Source organism: Melozone crissalis, unplaced genomic scaffold (genome assembly GCF_028551555.1).
Source record: "Melozone crissalis strain CALT ecotype California unplaced genomic scaffold, PUWL_Pcris_2 ptg000016l_1, whole genome shotgun sequence".
NCBI classification, from domain to species: Eukaryota; Metazoa; Chordata; class Aves; order Passeriformes; family Passerellidae; genus Melozone; species Melozone crissalis.
In genome coordinates, this window is record NW_026535794.1 from 9,659,839 (window position 1) to 9,681,586 (window position 21,748).

Sequence of the window (21,748 nt, forward strand, 5' to 3'; positions counted from 1 at the left end):
AGTGCAAACCTCCCCTCCAGTGAGGTCTCTCTCTGTTTGTCAGCAAGAGACAGGCAGCATTAACAAGAAAGCTGAAGAGGATTTCCAGTTTTGAGACTATTTCATGTACTGACAAGTAGTGGAGGCAAGATGAGGTAAAGAAAAGCATGGGTTTGACTCAGAATGTGGAGGATGATGAAGCTTTTCCTTGCTTCCTAGAGGAGCACCCCAGCCACAAAGGGGCAGCACTTGAAGTCTGCCTTCCACCTCCTGTCTGACTTGGTGCTGCTCATGAGTGGTGTCAGCTCTGTCACCATTGCCAGACAGAGGCATTGGGGGATCTACTTAGCCTGAGCTACAGATCTGTTCAGGCAAAACCCATGGGGTTTTCTGGTCTAAACTACGAGTGTGTCCACTACAAATGTGGACTGTATTTAACTTACTCTCATGACTTAGGTCACCAGGTGACTTTAATGCACTGTACCTTACCCAGCATTTGCAAAATGAGGAAAATCCTATTTCTCTACCTCTTCTGCACAACTTCTCTAATGTTCAGATAATGTTCAGATTAATTATGTTCTTTATGGAGGGAGGACATCACAGGAGCACAAGAAATGCTTACAGAAGTATATATATCACATATTATTTCATTTTCCAAGGCAAATAAAGCATGGTAGGAAGTGCTTGTTCCCTCCCCCTATTTCACTTAATGTGGTAAAATAAAAAAAAACATTAAAAAGTACTTCCCTCCAAAAAGGAGGGGAAAGAAGGGCAAACGTGGGTAGATTTATGAAAGAAAGACATGGTATTTTTCAGAGGGAAAATTTATGGCCTCCTACAGAAATGTCCATTTGGAGATGATGAACCTTAGCAGGCATGCAATTTATAAAACCAGAATAATTAAGAACAATTTTTCAGTGAAAGGACAGTTGGTTCTAAGTATCCTGACTCTTAGAAATAGTTTCTTGCATATTATCATCCCTTGCTTCTTAGAATACTTTGCAAGTTAAGACATGTACTCCATGTCAAATATTTTGTGGAATTATAACCCAGCACATACTGAAAATAATAAAATTTTATGCCTCCAGAATTATTCACAACATGGAACTCCTGCTGCGAAAACTTGTTATAGATCAGAAATGTTCCACATCCTCTTTCTTTTGAATTATGTTCAAAGAGATGTTGAATTTTAATAGTGCTATGTGAAAGAGCTGAGTGAAATCTCACTGAAGCTGCTGGACAAAATCATCACCTTTCATTCAAGATAAATGTAAGAAACAAGCAAACTCTTTTATGAAGCCTGATAACTGAAATTACAGAAGTTATCATCAAAAACAAGAGAAACATGAAGCATATGGACCCGTGAGTTTCTCTAGAAACTGATATGCTTAATGCAGAGAGAGAGCATTAATCAAGGCAAGATGATTAATCCTGATAAGCAGCATAAATGTGTAAAAGGAATAAAGAAACCACCAGCACAGCTCAACAAACTAGCATTGTGATCCTGGTAGAAGAAAAGCTGAAAGAGAGGTTGGAGGTAAAACACTGGGTGAATGAGGTTTGGAAAATAGAAGTTATTGACTGTTATTTGATTCTGCCTTTGTTCAAGGAAATAAAACTCAGTTCTTTCTTTGTAAATAAAATGGAACTCTATCAAAGCAAAACCCTGTCCTGAGGATGAATTTTCTTTCCAGCTGAGAAGAAAACAACCCACAGACCTGACAAATTGTTTAACCGCTCAGGTAAAAATGGATTAATACCATGTGAGGACAGTCTTCCAGTTTTTGAGAAAGGGAATTGTGAGGTGGAATTCCCACTGAACAAGAATAGAATCAATGAAGGATGTATTTCTCAGAAATAGTAATTGGTAAAAGATGAAAACAAGACCAGATAAAATTAAAAGAAGACTTAAATCAGCTGGAGGCTTTTCAAAATTAATTAAAGTAGTGGCTGGAAAATTTCCAGAGTGGTCCAAGAGATGACAAGCGGGTAGAGATGAAATCTCTGCTTGAACCACAAACACAGAGCATCCAGACAGATTAAGAAGCCCCGTGGCAAAACAGATCAATGAGATGACTGACAACACAACTCCTGCAGGCTAGAAAGTTTTCAAAGAAATAGGTAAGCCAGGAAAGTTGGAACTAACTTGGCACTTGCTGACTTAGAGAAGCTATGCCAAGAATCTAAGGAGCTGGAGAAGTAAACCAGAGGGACACAGATAACTGTGGAGGTTTTTTGCCATTAGAAGAGTCAGTAAAAGACTATTGCCTTTTTATCATTATTTTTCTTACAACACATACAAATTCAAACACCATTTGAAAATAACCAATATCCAGGCATTTGGACCATCTCCAGCTCAAACACTGTGCCTTTGAAAGAAAAACTTCTCTCAAGATGATCTCTCAGGTCAGCTTGGAAACCAAAATTAATAGAAAGTTTTACAGAAAATTTTGAGACTGATGGCCAACTCTAGTGGCTCAAGTTAAATGGTACTGAAGAATGATACCTGTTCTTCTCCACCCTAACCAAAAAGACTTATCTTCCAAGAAGTGGTCACGAGTGAGATCAGTGGAGCTGGTGCCTCTCAATCCCATAGTGGTAGTAGGTTTGGATCACACAGAATTCACAGAATCACTGGTTGGAAGAGACCTTAAAGATCATCAAGTCCAACCTAGCCCTAACACCTCAACTAAACCATAGCATTGAATGCCACATCCAGGCTTTTTATAAACACACCCAGGGATGGTGACTCCACCACATCTCTGGGCAAACCATTCCAGTAATTTATCATCCTTTCTGTAAAAACTTTTTCCTAATATCCAACCTATATTTCTCTTGGTGCAGCTTAAAACCTTGCCTGTACTAAGAATGCTGAACTACATGAGCCTGGACCAAGCACCATCAATGTTGTATGAAAAAGCTCTGCCTAGTTTGAGAAAGCAAAGGCACTGAGCAAACCATGATCTTTGCTTGGATCTGGGCAACTTGAATACAGTAAATGGGAATTTGTTTGCTAAGTGTCTAACAGCACTTGCACTAAAATACTGGGCACTGGATCAACATAACAGGTTTTAGAGGGGCCTGCCAGTAAAACTAGAAAAAAAGATTGCCCAAAACTAAATTATCTGTTTGGTAAAACCTACAAAGTATTGTGACATTCCACAAATCCATTCATAGCAGGGCAGACTTCTTCCTACTGTAGAGGTACTCACTGACTGGTGGGAGAATATAATTAAAGCCTAAGAGAAAGCTGGTTTAGAAACTATATCTGGAATAAGGGCATGAAATGCAGACAATCAGCAGAGATCAGAAGCAGTTTGGATTTCATTGTGGATATCAGCTGTCTTGTGAATGCCAAGAAAGTTGCCTTACATTTGCAAGTAAAACAAATGCTCTGTAGAGAAGAGTTTTCTAGAAGTCAGCTTGAAAAGCCTTCAGGAGAGGAAACAATTACAACAGGTTCTTGCTGGGGCAACCCTTGGCCAAGACACAACGCAGTGGCTGATGCCCACTGTGCACTCTGACTGTTGGGAATCTCAGCAGCCAAATCTCTGCAAAAATAGGAAGCAATACATCCAGTAAATATTGCCATGAAGGTGATGTCAAGCTCCAAAAGTTTCTGATGGACTTGCTAAAGCATGACATTGTGCATTTAGACAAGGAACAGCAGAACAGTCCCAGATCTCTCTGGAGTCAGTCGCTCTTTTCACTATCAGTCAGAAAACTGCTTCACTGAGCACAAAAAGGGAAAAAACAGCAATGCAACTCTGCAACAGCTGGCATTAAGTGGAGGAGGGAGAGGGAGGAGAACCACTGAGAAGATGTATCAGGGATGAATAATTGAATCATTAAACAATCCCTGGTGGCAGCATCATGGAAGCACCATAAACTACAGAAAACTGTACTCAAGTAAATATCAACTGATTGTGCCCTGACAGCAGTTAAGATTATTTTCCATAGCAAGTTTAGATTTCCTATGCTTTACATTAAAATAGGCACAATTAGGTGAAAATAGAAATTAACTTTTCTCCTGCAACTGGGCATAAACTGCAAAACCTTCAAGCCATGACTTTCTACTTGTACACTGGATCTTCATTTCTGTGGTCATGGATGCAGTGTTCGGCAAGGAGCTCATCTCTCTTGGACTGTTTATTATATCTGGTTGATACCCTGGGCTGTGTAAAAGGTTTGGGACAAGAACTGGCACATTGAATTGTGATCAGCAGGAAGTTTAAGAAAAGTGGGTCATGGACCAAACCAGGACACTGGCACAGGTAGATTGCTATGTTGAAGTGACAGACATCATCAAAACAAACGTCAAAAAACACCTTTTCTATGGAACCTAACAGAAGAAATAGTAAAAGACCATCACACCAGAAATGCACACAGCCACTCTCAAACCAAAGTTGAACCATGGCTCCCAAACATCTTTTGAGGAGATGTTTACAGCAAATCTGGTGGGGAGCTGGAGTGAACTTCCACTGATGGAACACTGGAAGAGAAATAGCAAAAAGAGCAGAAGGAAAGTGAAGACTCTTCCACACAACATAGCATGAGGAAAGAAAGTAAAGAAAGAGATTTTTTAAGTATGAAGTAGAATGAAGAAGATTGCACCAGAGAACAAAGAAACAAAATTGTAGTCTCCGTGACCATGCAAACAGGGTGCCTAACTTCAAACTGATGTGGGAGAAGAACAAAAGATATCCTTCATACTATGCTTCAATGCTTGAATTAATTCTGATTTCTGCAAGCCTTACTCAAAGTGGGCTTCTTAAATGCCATATTTAAAAATGAGAACATATATTCTTCAATGTGTAAAGGGGAATTTTCCGGTCAAAGTACACACAATGTAGACGTACAAATATGAAAAAACCAAATAATTAAAAACCTGTGCCATAAAAATCATAAAATGTAATTAAAGAATAGCTAACATACTATTTGATTTTGCATATGTAACTAAACAAATACATTTTCAAGTATTATGCCTGCTAGAATGAACCCAAGTGCCAAGCAAAAAAGATCAGTCTTCTCAATTCTAGCTAATTACCAAACAATGAGGACAAAAATCACAAGCTCCTTGAAAATTTAAGCCAGACCAAAAGCTCACCTGACTTCAAGAAGAAAACATTTGCTCTGCCCTTCTAGAAAACAGTCCCAAAATATCTTGGACTGAGCACTTTAATATCCACGCACCCAAAATTCAACAACTTTTTTGACAATGTCCTGATTACTCATCAGAAAAATCGTGACATGAAAAGAGTCTTCAATAGGGATCAGTTAATAATTTCTAAGGATAGGTCAAGTGATGCAGATGAAGAGCTGATTTCAACAGATGCAAGCTCCTAAAATACAATGACACTTCTGAAATTGTCACACAGACAGTCTCTTATCTTCAGAACAAAAACTTCTAAATTCATAATGCAAAACAAAAAATAAAAGCATATGTTCATGTTGATAATAAGCCCCAGCTGGCCTCCTCCCCAGGCAGCTTCTGTAAACTTTCAGACACAGTTCTGTACTTCCAAAGGAATATCTAACACTCGTATCCATCACACCATCACACACATCTACCCTGGCAATATGTGTTGGTCCAACCCTGAGAGCTGCACCAGCACTGAAACACCTGCATGTAAAGTAAAATCCTAATTGTGCCTCAAGAACTGCTCCATTTAGCCCCAATCCTGCAAAGAATTCTGCCCTTACTTAAATTTATGCAGCTGGGTCCTAACTGCCTGTGGCAGGGGAAATGCATAAGGATTGAAGCATATTGGAGAACTGGAACATATGTGGAATAGATTTCAATGGAAAATTCATGGCACTTGGTGTCAGGTCCTTTCTGATCTGGAGAATGACAATGAATTCTAGCTACACTCTTCAGAAATTCTGAAAATCACTGAATCCTTGGCGGTAATTTAGTTACAGAGACCAGGCACTAAGATATGAATATTTTGCCCAGAGGTTCTCAGTATAATTCTCCGATAAACCATTCCTTAGCAGGGCTTGTATTACATATAAATGTCTTGAATATCCATGTACTAGGCTTTAAAAAGGCATTTGAATTGAGGTTATTCCACCTGCAGTGACTCAAGCCCAACATACTTTTACACAAGTTACATTTCAAGAAGCACAGGAAAACTTGTGACATAAATTCAGTTTTCAAAAAAATCTTTAACTTACCTGCCAGAAGTCAGCAACAGTAGCAGGGAGAGGGCCCTGGGTGGCAATATATGCAGGGTTTCGGGGGTCATGGTCCATCTGGAATAAGGAAGAAGAACACAGACTGGATTTATTTAAAGGAAATCCCTTGCAATTTTAGAGACAGAAAGTATTTGAGGGCAGAACAAGGGACTTCCTGAAGGACTGCCATGTCCCTCCACCCTTTATTGGCAAGCAAAGTGTTTTATTTCTATTTGTAAGCTCAGAGAATTTTCCCCCAAAAGACTGATGACACCAGAGGTGATGAGCAATGTCCCATGTCCTCAACATGCAGAGAAAGATCATTTATGGTGGCTGACAAAGGCATTTATTTGAGATCAGTACTTGTGGTTTCATAGCAACCTAGGAGCCTTTTGAAACATTTTTCTACACTGAATGTTAAGAATGCTCCACACATCTAAATATGTTCTCCATTTCCACCATGCCAGTCAAGGGCACATGTAACTAAAAACCAGCAAAAATGGGGAACAAATTCGGTTTCTGGCTTTTTCTGGTTAGCTGATTTATCTAAATGCATGGATTTGGCCTCAATGGAGGAAGTTCTGCTTAAAGACCTTAATTATTACGTTTAATTCAAGGAGCAGAAAATTCACTGAGCAGAAAAAATAAAGAATCTAAGAAACAAAGCCATCAGGAGTAAATAGGATTAGTGTGTTACAATGAATGTTTTCGAAATGATGGGTGGTTTTCTTGGTTCTAAATCTTAGGACCCATTCTGCTGAAAAAGAAGATCTGCTGATAGGATTAAAAACCAAACAAACTCATTCTAACCCTGAACTGGGCAGGACAAAACTTTGAACATAAAGAAAAGAGACCCATTTCAGCTCTGAGATGTGTGGGTGTGACTCGGTGACACTGAAGTCTGTGAGTTAACTTATACCCATGTAGCTGAAGGCAGAATTTGTCTCAATACACAGTTCTATCCTATAAGTAAAGATCTGAATAAGAATGAATGTGAGTCACATTTGCATTAACAGGCATCTCCTGAATTTATTCATAGCCTATCAAAATCTTCAGTGATGGTACATGTCAGCGTAAAAAAGGCACCTCATAATTATGTGCAACATAAAAGAAGGAAGAACCATAAAAGAACAGATGTAAGTTATTCTAACAGAACAACAATATGATGAATGTTGCAAAAAGGAAGAGAACACTTTTATGTTTCTAATTTTCTGATGTATAATTAAGCTGGACTTCATATTAAAATTCTCCATGACAACACAACACAGGTAAAAGTCACTGAATCAATTTAGACTAAAAGCTTACTTCTGATTCACCACCCATAGTTACACAAAAAACTTGACCAGGATGTCTATAAGAGCATCATTTTATTCCAAGTTTCATTGGGATGCTTCTCTTATCAGCCAGTAAATCTTCCCAACAAGCAATTGCTCACAAGAAATTTCAACCTTGCTTTCTTTGCCTTTTGAAAAAAGCAATTCTGATAGCAGGACATATACTGTTGTGGGTATTTTGAGACCAAGGAAAACTAGCTTTCTTCAAAAAACAGTATTAACAAAAAAGCCCTTAGGAAACATATCAAAAGGAGCAACTTTCTTTTGGTTTTGTTTTGCTTTGTTTTGTTTTGTAAGAATTGAGACACTGAACTGAACGCAGCTGAAAACAACAGCAAATGTGATCAAGCAAAGTCAAGCTTAAAAGCAGAGGTTTCTTTATTCTCCATTACAGTTGAAATGATTTCTTGTTTTGGTGTTGTTGGTTTTTTTTGGTTTTTTTTTTTTTTTTAATCCCAAAGATCTACAAGATTTAAATTTGTGGTGAAATGATTTCCTATGCTGGAACTAAAAATCTTAACTTAGAAAAACTGACCTACACCAAGGAGGATGTGCTACTCTCAGTGGAAATTTTTGTGGGCTGCATCCACTCAAAAATGATGTCATTTCTCCACAAGGAAAAGCTGTGCTTGGAAATGTAACCAACAGTAAATACACCAAACTTTAGAAAAAATATAATTCACTTTGAATTCTTCTAAATGATTTTTTTTTTTCAAATGTAGACATGCCAGAAAACAAAGGCTGAAGAAATCAAGGATGATGCAAATAGTGCTGTCATGGAGGAAATACATCTCAACATTCAGCTGATAAATCAGGAACAGGCCAATCTTGGCATTTCAGCATTAATCAGCCTCTGTCACAAAGGTGCAGTTGGAACGTGGCAAACATTACCATAAGCACAGAGTGGTGAAGTATATCAGCAGTTTAATAATAATTCAAAAGACAATTACAATTATTACATTCCAAGCACATTGTGTTGCACAAAAAACAATTATGAGCAGAAACTCTTCTTGCTTGGAGCAAATGGAAAATGGCAGAAAATGCTATCACACTATTAAATGATCTTTAACTGAACGAAAATAAGAACAAAGTTTAAACTAATTAAATGAAATTCCTGGTTTCATCAATTTTGTATTACATGCACTGTTTAAAAGACCATGTATTTCAAGAAAAGTGTGAAAAATCCCTAGTCTGGTCACATTCAATTTAATATGAGTAGGTGATGGCAAGGGACAGTTCTTGAATGTTTTTGCTTTGTTCTTTTCTATTCTCTCAAGGTCAGCAAGACCACCAAGGGCATCTTAATCTATCAAAGTTAACAGAAGTTTGAATAAAGAAATAAAGTCAGTAATGGGTTTTAAACTAACTAATCAAGGATCTAGTAAAAGACTTTTTTTTTAATGTCAGTAGTCATTATCTTCTTTCAAGGATCCCTCAGATTTCTCACTTCATGAAAATAAAATAGAAAATGTATTCTCCAGAGAAGAATGGAGAACTCCAGACTCCATACAATCAAGTATTAAAACAAAAATTGATTGTTTGCTAACATTTTACATCAGAACAACCTTCAGAAATCACCCTAATAGTAATTGTTCAAAAAGAACATGATTTTTCCCTCTATTTCCCCATCAAAGCACCAAGTTCACAAGGCTTACATCAGAATGGGATCGAACAGCCATTGTTGGAAAGAAAAACCTACAATTATTGCAGCTGTTCTACTATGGTGGAATTCTCATTTTCTGCTGCAGCACAGCAAAGGCAAGTCTGGTGATAATGTTTCAATCTATTATTTAATGATTTTATATTAGGGGTCAAGGATTTCTATAATGGGCCATGCAATTGATTGTACTGATTTCCATCACTACCAGTATCAAAAGCAAAAGAAAAGAAAAATGAGGAGCACTGAGATTTCTTCTTGGAAAAGAAAAACTAGAGAAAACTTTAGTGGCACAACTTTTGTTTTCCTACAGGGTTTTGTAGTATAAGCTGACTTATAGTACCCTAAAGTAGGAAAGTATATGAAGAACATTATCACAACTGGTTGCATCTTGTTAACATCAGACAAGGATTCTACCTTTGCTTTACTGCAGAATAAAAGCTGTTTTTTCCCTCAAGAGTTCTATTATCCAGCTGTCTTATTCTAAGACTTTGCAAGAATTCCCTGAAGAATGCTGAGTTTTGTTGAGTTTGTGATAGAGATTGTGCTGCTGCACGATTTCACTGATAATGCTGATGAAATACAGAAAAATCAATACATTGTAGAAATAAATCCTTGAGAGTGGTACATGTAGATTCTTGTTAAGCAGTCTTGTAAAACTGAAAACTGAAGTAAAAGTGCCAATAGGCATCAATGGCCATTTTGAAATTTCATGTAAATGATAATACTGATGAATTCCTTCCCTTTACCTTCCCTTTCAGCTTGTCAGATCTTTACTTTCCACAGAGAAGGATGCTGGGTGAGATGTAATCTCAGTCTCACCATATTTACCATATTTACCTTCACTTAAAACCTCTGAGTCCATCTGAAATATTCCTGAATCATGAGATCAAAATGAAATCCAGTGTAGACCAAATATAACAGAAAGGAAGTTGAAATCTGATTAAAACCTTAAAAATTTGTATGGATTCAAGCTTCTGTGTGGTTTCCAGACTTGATGTGTTTACAACACCAAGAAAATCTACTTCCATGCATATAGTTATTACACAAAATATAGACAGTCCTTAAAGAAGAAGTGTATTTGTTTTTGCAAAAGAAAGCATATCCAGCAAATGCAGATGAACTTTGTAATCATTCACCTCAGCATTAAAATTAAAAAGGTAGACTAGTCCTCATCTTCATGTTTGAATTAAAATTTAAAACAATTTTTTAAATCCTTCCTTTTAAGCCCCTAATGGAATGAAAGAAGCAAATCTGGTTGCCTATGCCATTATGAATTTCAGAGTCTATTCTTGCTGATGAAATTTGTACGCTGTATTTGAACAAACTGTCATGCTAATGACATTCCTCAGTCTGGTGTCTTCAATAATAAGCAAACTGAGTTTTTAAATGTAGTTGATGGGATTTTTTTCCCTCTCAGACACCCTATGAGGAAAAACAGAATTTCCCATTTACTTTCATGACCTCTGATTTAAAAGCAAAGATTGCACATTATTTACTACTGGATGATTTTCCTGAAATTTAATGAGGACTAAGTACAAATATGACAGAAGTAATTATCACAGTTTTATTCTGCACAGTCAGGGTCTCCTTGTACTGTAATTGCAAGCCTTTCATTCAGCTGCCGATACCAGAGTTATTATCATAGTACTTTATGTTATTTCAGAGAGGAGGGAAACAGATTTCTACCTCACTTTTACCCTGCAAATTTATCCCAAGGACTCATTTTGCCTGGCCTCATGCTACAGCTAAATAAAAGACATATGGGAAGAATTAGGACTAAGTCTTTCCTGATTCTCTTCACCCAGCTGCAGTGGGGCCACCAATATAACCCCAGTTTTCACATCCTACTGTGAAGTATTGAGGTATTGAGGGGGGGCAGCATTTTTTCAAAGGAAGAAACATGTGGGCAGGTGGCCAGCTCATTGTCTAGCACGGGGATTTTTTTACGGTGTGCTGCTGCACTCATTTAGACTTCAGTGAAGGTTGAGTGAGCCCCAGCTGGAGACTGGACCACTGACCCAGAAGCTGGAGATACCCAGCAACATGTATGGGACTGGCAGCCTCCCTCTCTGAAGCTCAAAGAGAATTATTTTATTTTCCACTCTTCCTGCACCAGACAGCTCCCACACACAGGGAGGAAAAAGCCTCTTGCAATCAGTTCATCCTGTACTGATCCTGTGCTATCAATGCCCATCTCACAACACTGCTCACTCCTCACCCAGGCTCTGCAAGGAGCAAATGCACCAGGAGCATCACTGCATTGACAGGATATTTAGTGAGGTTATTTAAGTTGAAAGAGTCTGAAGGAAAGAAATGGTAGGATTTTTGCAAGAGTCAGTGAAAGCAGTTGTACTGATACTCCACATCCACTGTGTGTTCTCATGGACACTCACTAAATGTGTGCCTGCTACCAGGAAAGATCTCGAGTAAACAGCAGCAGAAACAGCACAAATGTCCAACTTAGGCTTCACTAGCTGTATAAACACAGTAAATATTGCAGACTCAAGTGCCCAATTCAATATTGCAGTGGGCATTTGAAGTGGGGAGATCAGCGAGTGAATATCTCTGCCACTTCTATATTCAACCTCATTATACAAAAACTACACCAGATTAACAAATATGTTTACACTAATCTGAAGATATTTAATTTGGCTCAAGATTCAGCAGTTTGCAGTGAATCCTTCCAGACCATGGGCTTGCAAAGCAGGGATTTCCTCCTAACAGCCCTCCATTGTATCACCTCCAGGAAACACATTTTGACCTATTGCTTCCAAAACAGCAAAATGACTACTGGCTTAGTGGGGCGCACTCATGTAACTAACTGGAGCATCTCTTTCCTTGGAATAGCAGGTCTACACAAATGTCAGCTGTGGCACTCTCTCCTCACTCTAAGGTCTCTATCCCACCAGAAAGAAGAGGAACTTGAAATTTTTTCTTGGCAGTTTTTCTTGGCTATGCAAGTTACTGGGCACTAATCCCAATCTAATGAAACACTTGTGAACCCACTTATTTCTGGGCATAGATGTATTTCTGTAAGAGATACAAAGACAGCCATAAGAATTTTTGGTTCATCAGTGTGACTTGTTGTATTGAACAGAACTCTTGAGTCTGGGAAAACAACAAAAAAATAAATATGGTTCTAACCCTGCAGAAGGACCCTTATTAACAGCTGTATGGAAAGGCAAGATTACAACCCTTTGCAAAAACACAAGAGGTAAAGCTGTGGGAGCAGGGACCCTGTGCTTGCATGAGCCTTGGGAATCTTGATAAAGCAAACCTCTTCCCAGTTTTGTCAGTGGGATATCCTAGTCCTGTTTCTTCACTTACAACACTACTTAATCTAATGCTTTACTCTTCAGTGTTATTAAAGAAACAGTTACACTATAATCCAAAACTACAATTGCAACAGACACATACACACATGCAAGAATTTACCCCCCTCTCCAGCTGAAATTGTGCACTAAAATAGTTAAACTGTGTCTACACAGACTTTTGGGCAGGTTGCAGAAGCCCAGTTTTTCAGTAAAAACCCAGCAGTTGTACTGCTGTCAACACTGAACCCGCCTTAGCACCGTCTAGATGCTGTAATTCCACTTTGCTACCACGTTATTGCCATGTGAGTTACAACCAAGCTCCTACAAGAATACAATATCTCACTTCCAGTTATCACCTCCCACTCCTGTCCTTCCCACAAAACCTCTCAGTTTCTACTATCAGATGAAGGCTTGACCAAACATAACTCACCAGCTGGGTCCTGAAGGCACAGGCAGAGCACTGAGGCCCTGGAGCTGGACCTCTGTGTGCGATTTTACAAGCAGGATGGATATTCCTTGGAACATGACCTACTGTGATCCCCAGATCCTGCTGCCCAACAGAGCTTGGTCTAGCCAGAGACACACCTAAAAACAGCCTAAAAGCTCCAATCTGTGCCTATCTACCCTTGTCCTCTGAAATGGAACTGGCAATCCCTCAACATGCAGGTGCTTTGGTTTCCCCTCTAACCTAAGCCAAAGACAAAAATATCCCAAAGGTGTTTTTTGGCTTCTGTGTGTTTTTTTTACTCTTTGAATAAAGTGCTTTTATGTGTTGAAAGAAATGAAGCTTTGAACTCTGCTGAAACAAAGATCAGGGAGCACTTTTTATGTAGCTGTTGGGTTTTTTTTTAAAGAAAAAAGTATTGTCAACAACATTGGAAGGAAGCAGCCTGTAATTTCATGCTGTTGCAAATTGTCAGCTGCCTTGCCCACACAAAGTCATTTAACTGGGGGAGTGATACTCCCCAGGAAAATGAGCCAGTAATGGCAAATACAGCCCACTGCAGTGAGATCTTACTCTCCATCCTAAGCTCTTTCTCACAGTTGCCCTATAATAACTTTTTGGTGGCTAATTAATGTGAATAAGAACTGTGAGAAAAAGTGACTGCCATACCAGCAGTCCCACAAGGTCAAGGACACAGTGCCTTTTCCCCCCTTCACTTGGATATCCTGACACTTCCACTGAGATGCTATGACAGGGCAATGCCACTGGAATTACTGTACCTCTTCAGTGTCTGCAAATAGAGACCTTTTCTCCCTATCACCTTTCATGGACAAGAAAAGGATTCACATTCAGCTCACACAGTCATGGGAAATGGCAGCTGGGCAACACTGGAATATCTGGACCCAAAAACTGGACTGACCTACTTTGCAGTTGGAATGAATGTACAGGGGCTAGGGGATCCTCTTCTTGCTTTCCAAACAGAAAGCTCATGGAAGAACAAGGAGAGCTACAGAACCACCTGACTGTGCTTCACTAGGTCAACAGAATAAGAAAGGCAAGAGGAAATGTCACTTCCTAATGCAGAAGAAGCTCAGAAGTCTGTGGAACTCAGCCCTCCATGCCTACAGAAACCATTCCTCCTACTGTAGCTGGCAGGACAATGCAAAAAAGAACAAGCTATTTTTTCCTCTCAGGAGAAGGAAAAGCTCTAGTAAAATAAAGCATTGAATTTTATAATCTGTAAATTAATAAAATCTAATATCAAGTACAGAAAACTGACAGTATTACAAGGTGGAATGAGGGTTATCTAGTGACTTTTTCTTAGTAAATAAACATCAAGGTTATTGCATGCATATACATTTCTCTTCAATTTAAAGGACAGGCTGAAGCACCAGCATTGTGAGGTGCTCACAACCTGAGATTAACAGTGAGGTCCCTGGAGTGACCCTATTTTGACAACAAGGAATGACAAGGATCAGCTATTTGAAATACTTCTCATAGGTTACCATACTTACAATGGGACTGGCGTTGATGTAATCTGAATTGTCGTGGCTACTTTCACCCTTCAGACATATCCTGGAATGGTCATCTGCAAAGGACAAAACAAGAGAAGAAAGTTTCTATACCAGTGTTCTACCCATTTTATATTAGACAATTCAGAGTCACATTAATGTGCTTTCCAAGACAGAAAGATAGCAGAAAGGATATTTCCTTCTGACTCCCAACTTAGCCATAGGGTTGATACAGCCACAGCACCACAGCCTGACTCAGGCATGAAACAGTGGGATATTCCAGAGGCTCAGTATCATAAAATCTGTCTTCATGAGATGCACTATGATGTGCTACAACCTCTAAGAAAAAAGAGAATCTCTTCTGTTCAGGAAGTTTAAGATTTAAACTAGGCAAACCACTAAAATCACTATGACCCCCCAGTACTATAACAAACATTCCTGTGCTTGCAGGGTCATGGAAGAGGGAAGCTGATGGGACTTTGTCCACCTGGCTTCTCTAAAATATGAGCAGCAGGGACATGGAAGTACAGCTGAGAGCTGGACAGTAAATCAATCTGTCCTGGTCAAAGACCAGTGCTGTGTGGTGTTCCACTAGTGATGTGGGGAGACAATCTGACTTGGAGATGATCATGGGAGAGACAAAATGCCAACAATTTCACTTAAAGTACAACTGGAGCACACACAGACATCTTACACGTCTGATACCAGTAAAGAAAACAGCAGTTCTGGACATAGGAGACTCACTCCTGCTGTTTGCCAACCATCACAATTATTTTATCACTTTTTAACTTGTAATTTTACTGGTGCTAGCTCAATTATATTTCAAGCTGGTACACCCCAAACTCCAATCTTTTTAGTCTTTTTTAAAAAATTATTTCTACATCAGAACACATATAATGGATGGGTTTTATTTGTCTGTACTCAGGCAGAGACAATGCAGATATCTGCATCTCTTCCCATCATCCAGACTCGCTTTCTGTTATGAGAAAAGAAATGTTTCTATGTGATGAATCATTTCATCCTGATTTAGCTGTCACAAACAGGCCAAATTGTGTTCAAGAAATGCCATTTCTTTCCACTGACTAAAGAAAAAAAGCCCAGACCCAGCTGAGATAATTTTAGAGATGTCTAAGTCTACATATGAATCCCAAACAGCTTGTACCTGATATATAACCAGCTCAATTTATACTCCTCAGGAAACCTACCCTGCACAGTATATGGTAGAAACAGGTTGTGGAACTGCCCTTTCTAACCCTCTACAGCTGGACACAGACAATGATGTTTTGAGAGGACTGAGGATCTTTCCACTGATTTTTCAAATAGACAAAGTAAGAGCACATTGTCTGGTGGCCTGAGACACCACTCAACACCAGGATTCCAAGTTGGCTGTTAAGTACCAATCATTATTTTCATCATGAGGAATAATAAGTGAATTATCAAACATTCTAAGCACCATACAGGAAGGTAGAGACAGAGAATTTGGGCTCTGCTTATGCTTATTTAACAGCAATGCTATGGCAGTTCAGTAGATGAGCAAGACAAAGGGATGTTTGTAAGAGTGTTGTTTATAGTCACTCAATCTCACCCAACAGTGTCAGCAATCTTCTCCTGGAATAAGATTAGTGATGGACAAGTCATGTCAAATAACTGAAGAGATAATCTTTACTATTCACATAAACTTACTTTCCCTGCTCAGGTTTGAGGATGAAGAAGAGAAGAAAGGGAACACGCTCATGAACATTACTCATTCCACCCCGCTTTGGCACCACTGCACAGAAAAATCCAAAACATCAATATGGACTTTTGACACCTGAGATCTTGGGCTACCTGATATTTTTTATAGGAGGCTTTGCAACGAGCAATGTCACAGAGTGCTTGAAGAATTGCAGCTCTGAAACCTTCTGGCTTTGCAGGAGGAACACAGGTTACATGCAGTAAATGTGGTCTCACATACCTTAAGCTAAGCAAGCACTCAGGATAAGCCCTGTTCATTGAATAGCAAAAGTGTTTGAACTAATCACCAAAGGAAACGTGTGAAATGTTTTCAGAGGGATGAAGGAGAGAGAGCAGACAGTGATTCATCAGTACTTAGCAAACAGATGTCAGGGTGACTCTCCAATAAGAGTCAGGTGTGAGATCAGTAACTTATAGATCTTTCTTTTTTTTTTTTTTTAAACACAGAGTTTTATCCAGACCCTCTGATTTAGTGTGCCATGTCATTATCTTGCAGTCTTGGAGGGTTTATTAGAGGGCAAAACACGTCAAGGCTTAGTGAAAAGGTGTTGAGACTTTGTATTTGCTCTTAGAAAAAGGAAGTGTACAAAAAAGGTTGGACATGTTTTTCTGCATATATCAGGAGTTTGCACCCATGTGTGCTTCAGTTGCAGCATCAAACATTCATATTGACAATGAACAGATTGTGCTTGTCTATGCCTGTTATCACCTCAAAGCTTCTAGGAACTGGCATAATAGCTCTTCTGAAACAGGCAGGGGAAGAAGAAAAGAAAAAAGAAACCAAAAGAATACCGTGGACACCAGATTGTTATGTTAACAATGAGCAACTATGGGGAAAATGCTGAATGTACAGCATTTTGTTTTTTGGCAAACTGCATATTGATTAGGTGAGAAGAAGGAAATGCCGGAAATACAAGGAAGGAAGGTATGTCAGAAAAGGAAGATACACAAGATCAATCTAAATAACGAGAAGGAAAGATGAATGAAGAAATAGGAGAGGAGAGGGGTGGTAATAAGGAAGTGAGAAAAAAGACAAACAAATGCTGTTACTAGCTACTGCAATCTGGCCAAGCTACAGCATCATTTTAAGTATCTACAATAGCTGCTGCTGAATGCTGAGCTGCTTTGTATTTGCTATTGCTCCAGCCAAGCCACAGCTGAAAGAAAAGCAAAATGTACAGACGGATACATGTGGCAGAGGGAGGCTTCCTAAATAAAAAGGTTAATATTAACCTGTAGCTTCAGAGAAACACAGCACAATGTTGGATTTTATATACATGTACAATATAAATAATAAAATATAGAGAATAGAGCATCAAGCACATGATATAAGCAGACACACATGAATTTGCAGTATATAAATCTCAATTTATAGACCGTAAAAGCTATGTTTTGGTGGCTACACATAGATATATTCATGTGAATTGCTTAATGGAGCTTGATTTAGGGTGTTAAACTAGAACATGGACTGTTTGAGAAACTGTAGAGTAGATGAGACATTGCACAAGGAGAACAGACAGGACATAAGACCCCAAGACTTTTACCCTATTAGACCAGCATCTGAAACTCACACAGGATAAACAGTGGCATCTCAAAGCTATTAATTTCACTATGAACCAAATACCAGCTGTGGCCATTGCACATCTCTCCTGATGTCCCTGCACTGACTGGCTCCTCACTGGCTCTATCAGGGGCTTTGACACCTGGCTCACATGGAGACACTTAAATTCAGGCATCCTGATCTACAATCTCACAGACTCATGCCCAGAAACATGGTTTCAGTGCCTCAATGTAGGTTTCTACTGATATTTGGGAGTTCTAGGACACTTGGGCTAGCAGACAGGAGACTCACAAGTCTCCCACAGAGCTGGTGTTACACCTACTAGCTCTGCCTGGGTACCTTGAGTACTTCGGGCATCTCAAACAACACTGGATTCCTGTGCTTAAATGACTTAGTCAAGCACAAAATGTCATTACTCTCTGAATTATTATCTGAATAATTATTATTAATTATTATTGACCATTACTACAGTAGTATGACATCTCAGTCTTTTACTTCTCTCACAGTGGCCCTGCAATTTAATGAAGATTATTTTTGTTGCTAGATGGAGATTGAAAGCTTGTAATCAATCAATCAAATAAGATTGATCAATAAGACTTACATTCTCCCTCTGCCTTTTGCTTCCTTTTAATCAGATACTTCTGAAGAAACAGAACCAACAAACATAAGGTTGAAAAAGAAAGAAATATGGGCAAATTTGGCTTGTCTCAATCTGGGAATCACAGAATAAGGCAAATCTTACAGCAATCAACCTGGCACATCCTGCCTGGATCATAATTTTCCTCCTTCTAGATTTAGACTGATTTTTGGGGTTTTTTAAATACAAAGCACTACACAGGACTCCACTCAATTAAGGAAGTGAAGAACTACTGAGAAATGAAAGTGGTGCAGCCTAAAGACTATGAAGAATCATAATCTGCTGATTATCATTATTTTGCTTATAGATGATCTGCAGAAAATGGAACTTTCCTTTGCTCTGAACTGCTCGAGTTCCTTCATTTCAGAGCACTATTTGCACACGCATTCATAGCATGGATAAGGCACATAAACCTCTGCTCAGGTGTTCCCATCTCTGGTGCACAACCCCAGGCTGTGCCCTTAAGGCAAACAAGGCTCAGATCTGGGTGCATGTTCTGCCCCTAAATGCTTTGCTCTCCTTTAGAAGAAAGGCAAAGCACAGAGATAACCAGGTTGCTTAAATATGTACCACATCACATGGATATGGTGGACAGCTTTTGATAGATGCTCACAGCAAAAAGTTGTTTTCCAAATGTTTAAAATACCTGTATATATTAATGGTGTACATAAATAAAAACATACAGTATTGACTCTGTTGAGATGGGTTCACTTTTCAGTGATGCAAAAAGAGAAAAAAAAATTGGAAAGCTTTTTTGGATCTGCTCATGTATTCATAAACAAAATAGGCATCACTAAATTATAGAACTAAATATAAACACCATGTGTCCTAAATTATAGCAATCTGCTTCTTGATTGGATAAAAGGATACAGCTTTGTTAATCTAGAAGGTCCAGGTAACTTGAATTGTTAGCATTTTTAAACTAGTAATTAGTTAAGTGCAGTGTCAAGGTGTTCTGCTATCAAGTATTTTAGAAGTTTGCATAGAAAATAGAAAAGTTAGGCACAAGATAAACTATGATACAATAGCGATAATAACTAGATCAGTTATATAATCACTAAAAATAATATTGTATTGATTCAGAAAGAAAAACACAAAGCAAATACAAGATATTAAAGCTTATTTGAAGCCTTTCTAAGAGGAAATCTATGTGAATTGGCAATCTTGTTCTACCTTGTCAAGGTGACTATGAATATAAAAGGGGTGAGGAAACACTAACAAGGCATTACTTTGTGAGAATCCACTGAATATAACATAACAGCTCTGCAGAATATCAAAAGCATATCAGGTTTGCTTCTTCATACATTATGAAGCAAATCTATGGCATTTTTTGCCTAAACTGTGTCTAAACACAGTTTAAAAAAATGGGCAAACTGGGCCCTCTCATCTCAGTCTAATCTTAGAGTCTAAAATAACCAACACCTTATCAAAATTTAATATTGTTTAAACTCTATGCCATACTTTCCACTCATCAACAAAGTAGTAAGTAGTTTAAACATATATAATATGACAGTTGTTTACCAGTGCACAGTAACCTCAGAAAGAGAAGGCAGGTAATTTTGTGCAATTCAGTCAAAAAGGAAAATTTCCAGGGCACTAATATTTGTAATAGAAGTTTCCACATTGAGGAAACAAAGCACATTTATCATTTTACCCTTTTAAATGTACTAAAACACTTATAGTTAAAACTTCAGATAAATTACAGTCACCCTGTCCATGTCCAAATACCTTCACCAAATCACTTCAATGGCATAACAATGTGCCATGAAAGAAGCAATGGCAGAGAAACAAAGCCTGGTCAGGGCTGGCTCACACATCCAGGAGGTACAATATGATGAAAAGAGACAGACTAGCTGTCACCATCCCTGAGAGTATTTAAAAGACTCATATACATGTGGTATTCAGGGATGTGGTTTGGTGGTGACCTGGCAGTGCTGGGTTAATGACTCAGTGATGATCTCAGATGTCTTTCCCAACCCAAATGATTCTATGACACCTAAGTTAAAAACCTCTGCTCTTTAGCACTGTCACAACCATGATATGTCTGGATTTGGAGGTAGAAAAGTCTAGTCTGAAGGTTTCTATCTTACAGCTCATTGAATCATGAAGACAGAGTTTCTACATCAGTCAAATAACCAGCACCAATTTCTGGCAACATCCATAGCTCCCATGCTGTCTCTGTGGCAGCAACCAAAACCAGTCTAGCTGAATTTATGAGCAGGAACTTGAAATATCTTAAGATGGTCTGACTGTAAGTCCATATTGATGGAACACTCTAAGCAGGAAGATTAACTTGGATCAATACATATTTTCATGGAAAATTTTCACTGCTTATCATGTCAGTTAAGTGCTGGTTTTTTTCAGGATGTAAAAGAGCACAGGAGGCTTGCACCACTTCAACTTTCATGATGACTTCTTTAGAACTTCTTCACAAGCCTGATCCCAAGCCACATGAAAGTCAGCAAACTGCTGCTGCTGCCCCAAAAGGCTTTTGACCAGCACCATATTTACTCAGGAGAATTAATACTGCTAAGTTGCTGTAATCCTCTCCTGAGTGGAAAAGTATTGCAGAAAGAGCCACTACATAAACAAAAGAGACAAACCCTGCTGAAGCAAATATGCAGGGACTGATGGGCTCAGTTAAATTACCATATCCTTCCAAAGAATCTTCACTCTAAATCTGGCTATGACATTTACTTAACGTGTTACCTGTCATTACTCCATTCCTAAAGGAGGAATACTACTTACTCAAGACTCTTTTAGGGAAAATTAATGTTTTCAGGGCACCTTAAAAATTAAACCAGCTATATATGTTTGCCAAGCTATCCAGCTGGATTGTGGGCACGCTGATTGAGAGCATTTTGGTTGCTGTGGACTGTGCATATATTCTCAGTTTCATTTTTGTTTCATTGGTTGCCTAATGAAATATGTGTCCATACATTACCAATGTAATCTATGAAATATATATTATATATATATGTGTATGTTTGCATAGCAAAAATATGTTACTTTTATTTCAAGCTCAAAAGGCGGCTGCTTACAGGAAAGAGCAGATTCTGGGAATATAAACATCAGTTCCTTTTTTTATAATTATTTTTATTTTTGTGTGTTTAGAGAAGCCTTGCAGAGAGAAGCCAGTTAGCAAGTTTATCCACTGAAGCCTAAAGGGGCTCCTTCAGTACAGCTGAGTATTTGATAAACAGATTATCTGGCTCTGCCTACAGACTGCTGGTGTTACTGCTGGATGGACAAGAGACCAAATTGTCTTGGTCAGAAGAAGAGACTTCTACTGAATAGCCACAGATGCCATTCTTGTGCAGACAGTATATTCCAGCACTGACAATCACTCTGGCTATGGAATTTGGTGAGGCAGCACAGCTGCAGCAGCAGTGTTAA

The 21,748-nt window shown here is 38.6% G+C and overlaps 1 protein-coding gene across 1 annotated transcript in view; it reads right to left on the reverse strand.

Moving 5' to 3' along the window:
• Positions 1-21,748, reverse strand: part of PTPRN2 (protein tyrosine phosphatase receptor type N2) — a 634,421-nt gene that overhangs the window by 40,461 nt on the left and 572,212 nt on the right. The window contains exons 16-17 of the mRNA XM_054274266.1: positions 14,424-14,497; positions 6,157-6,234 (exon numbers count right to left, since the gene is read on the reverse strand). Of these exons, the coding sequence (XP_054130241.1) occupies positions 6,157-6,234; positions 14,424-14,497 (152 nt within the window). The remainder of the gene's footprint in view (positions 1-6,156; positions 6,235-14,423; positions 14,498-21,748) is intronic.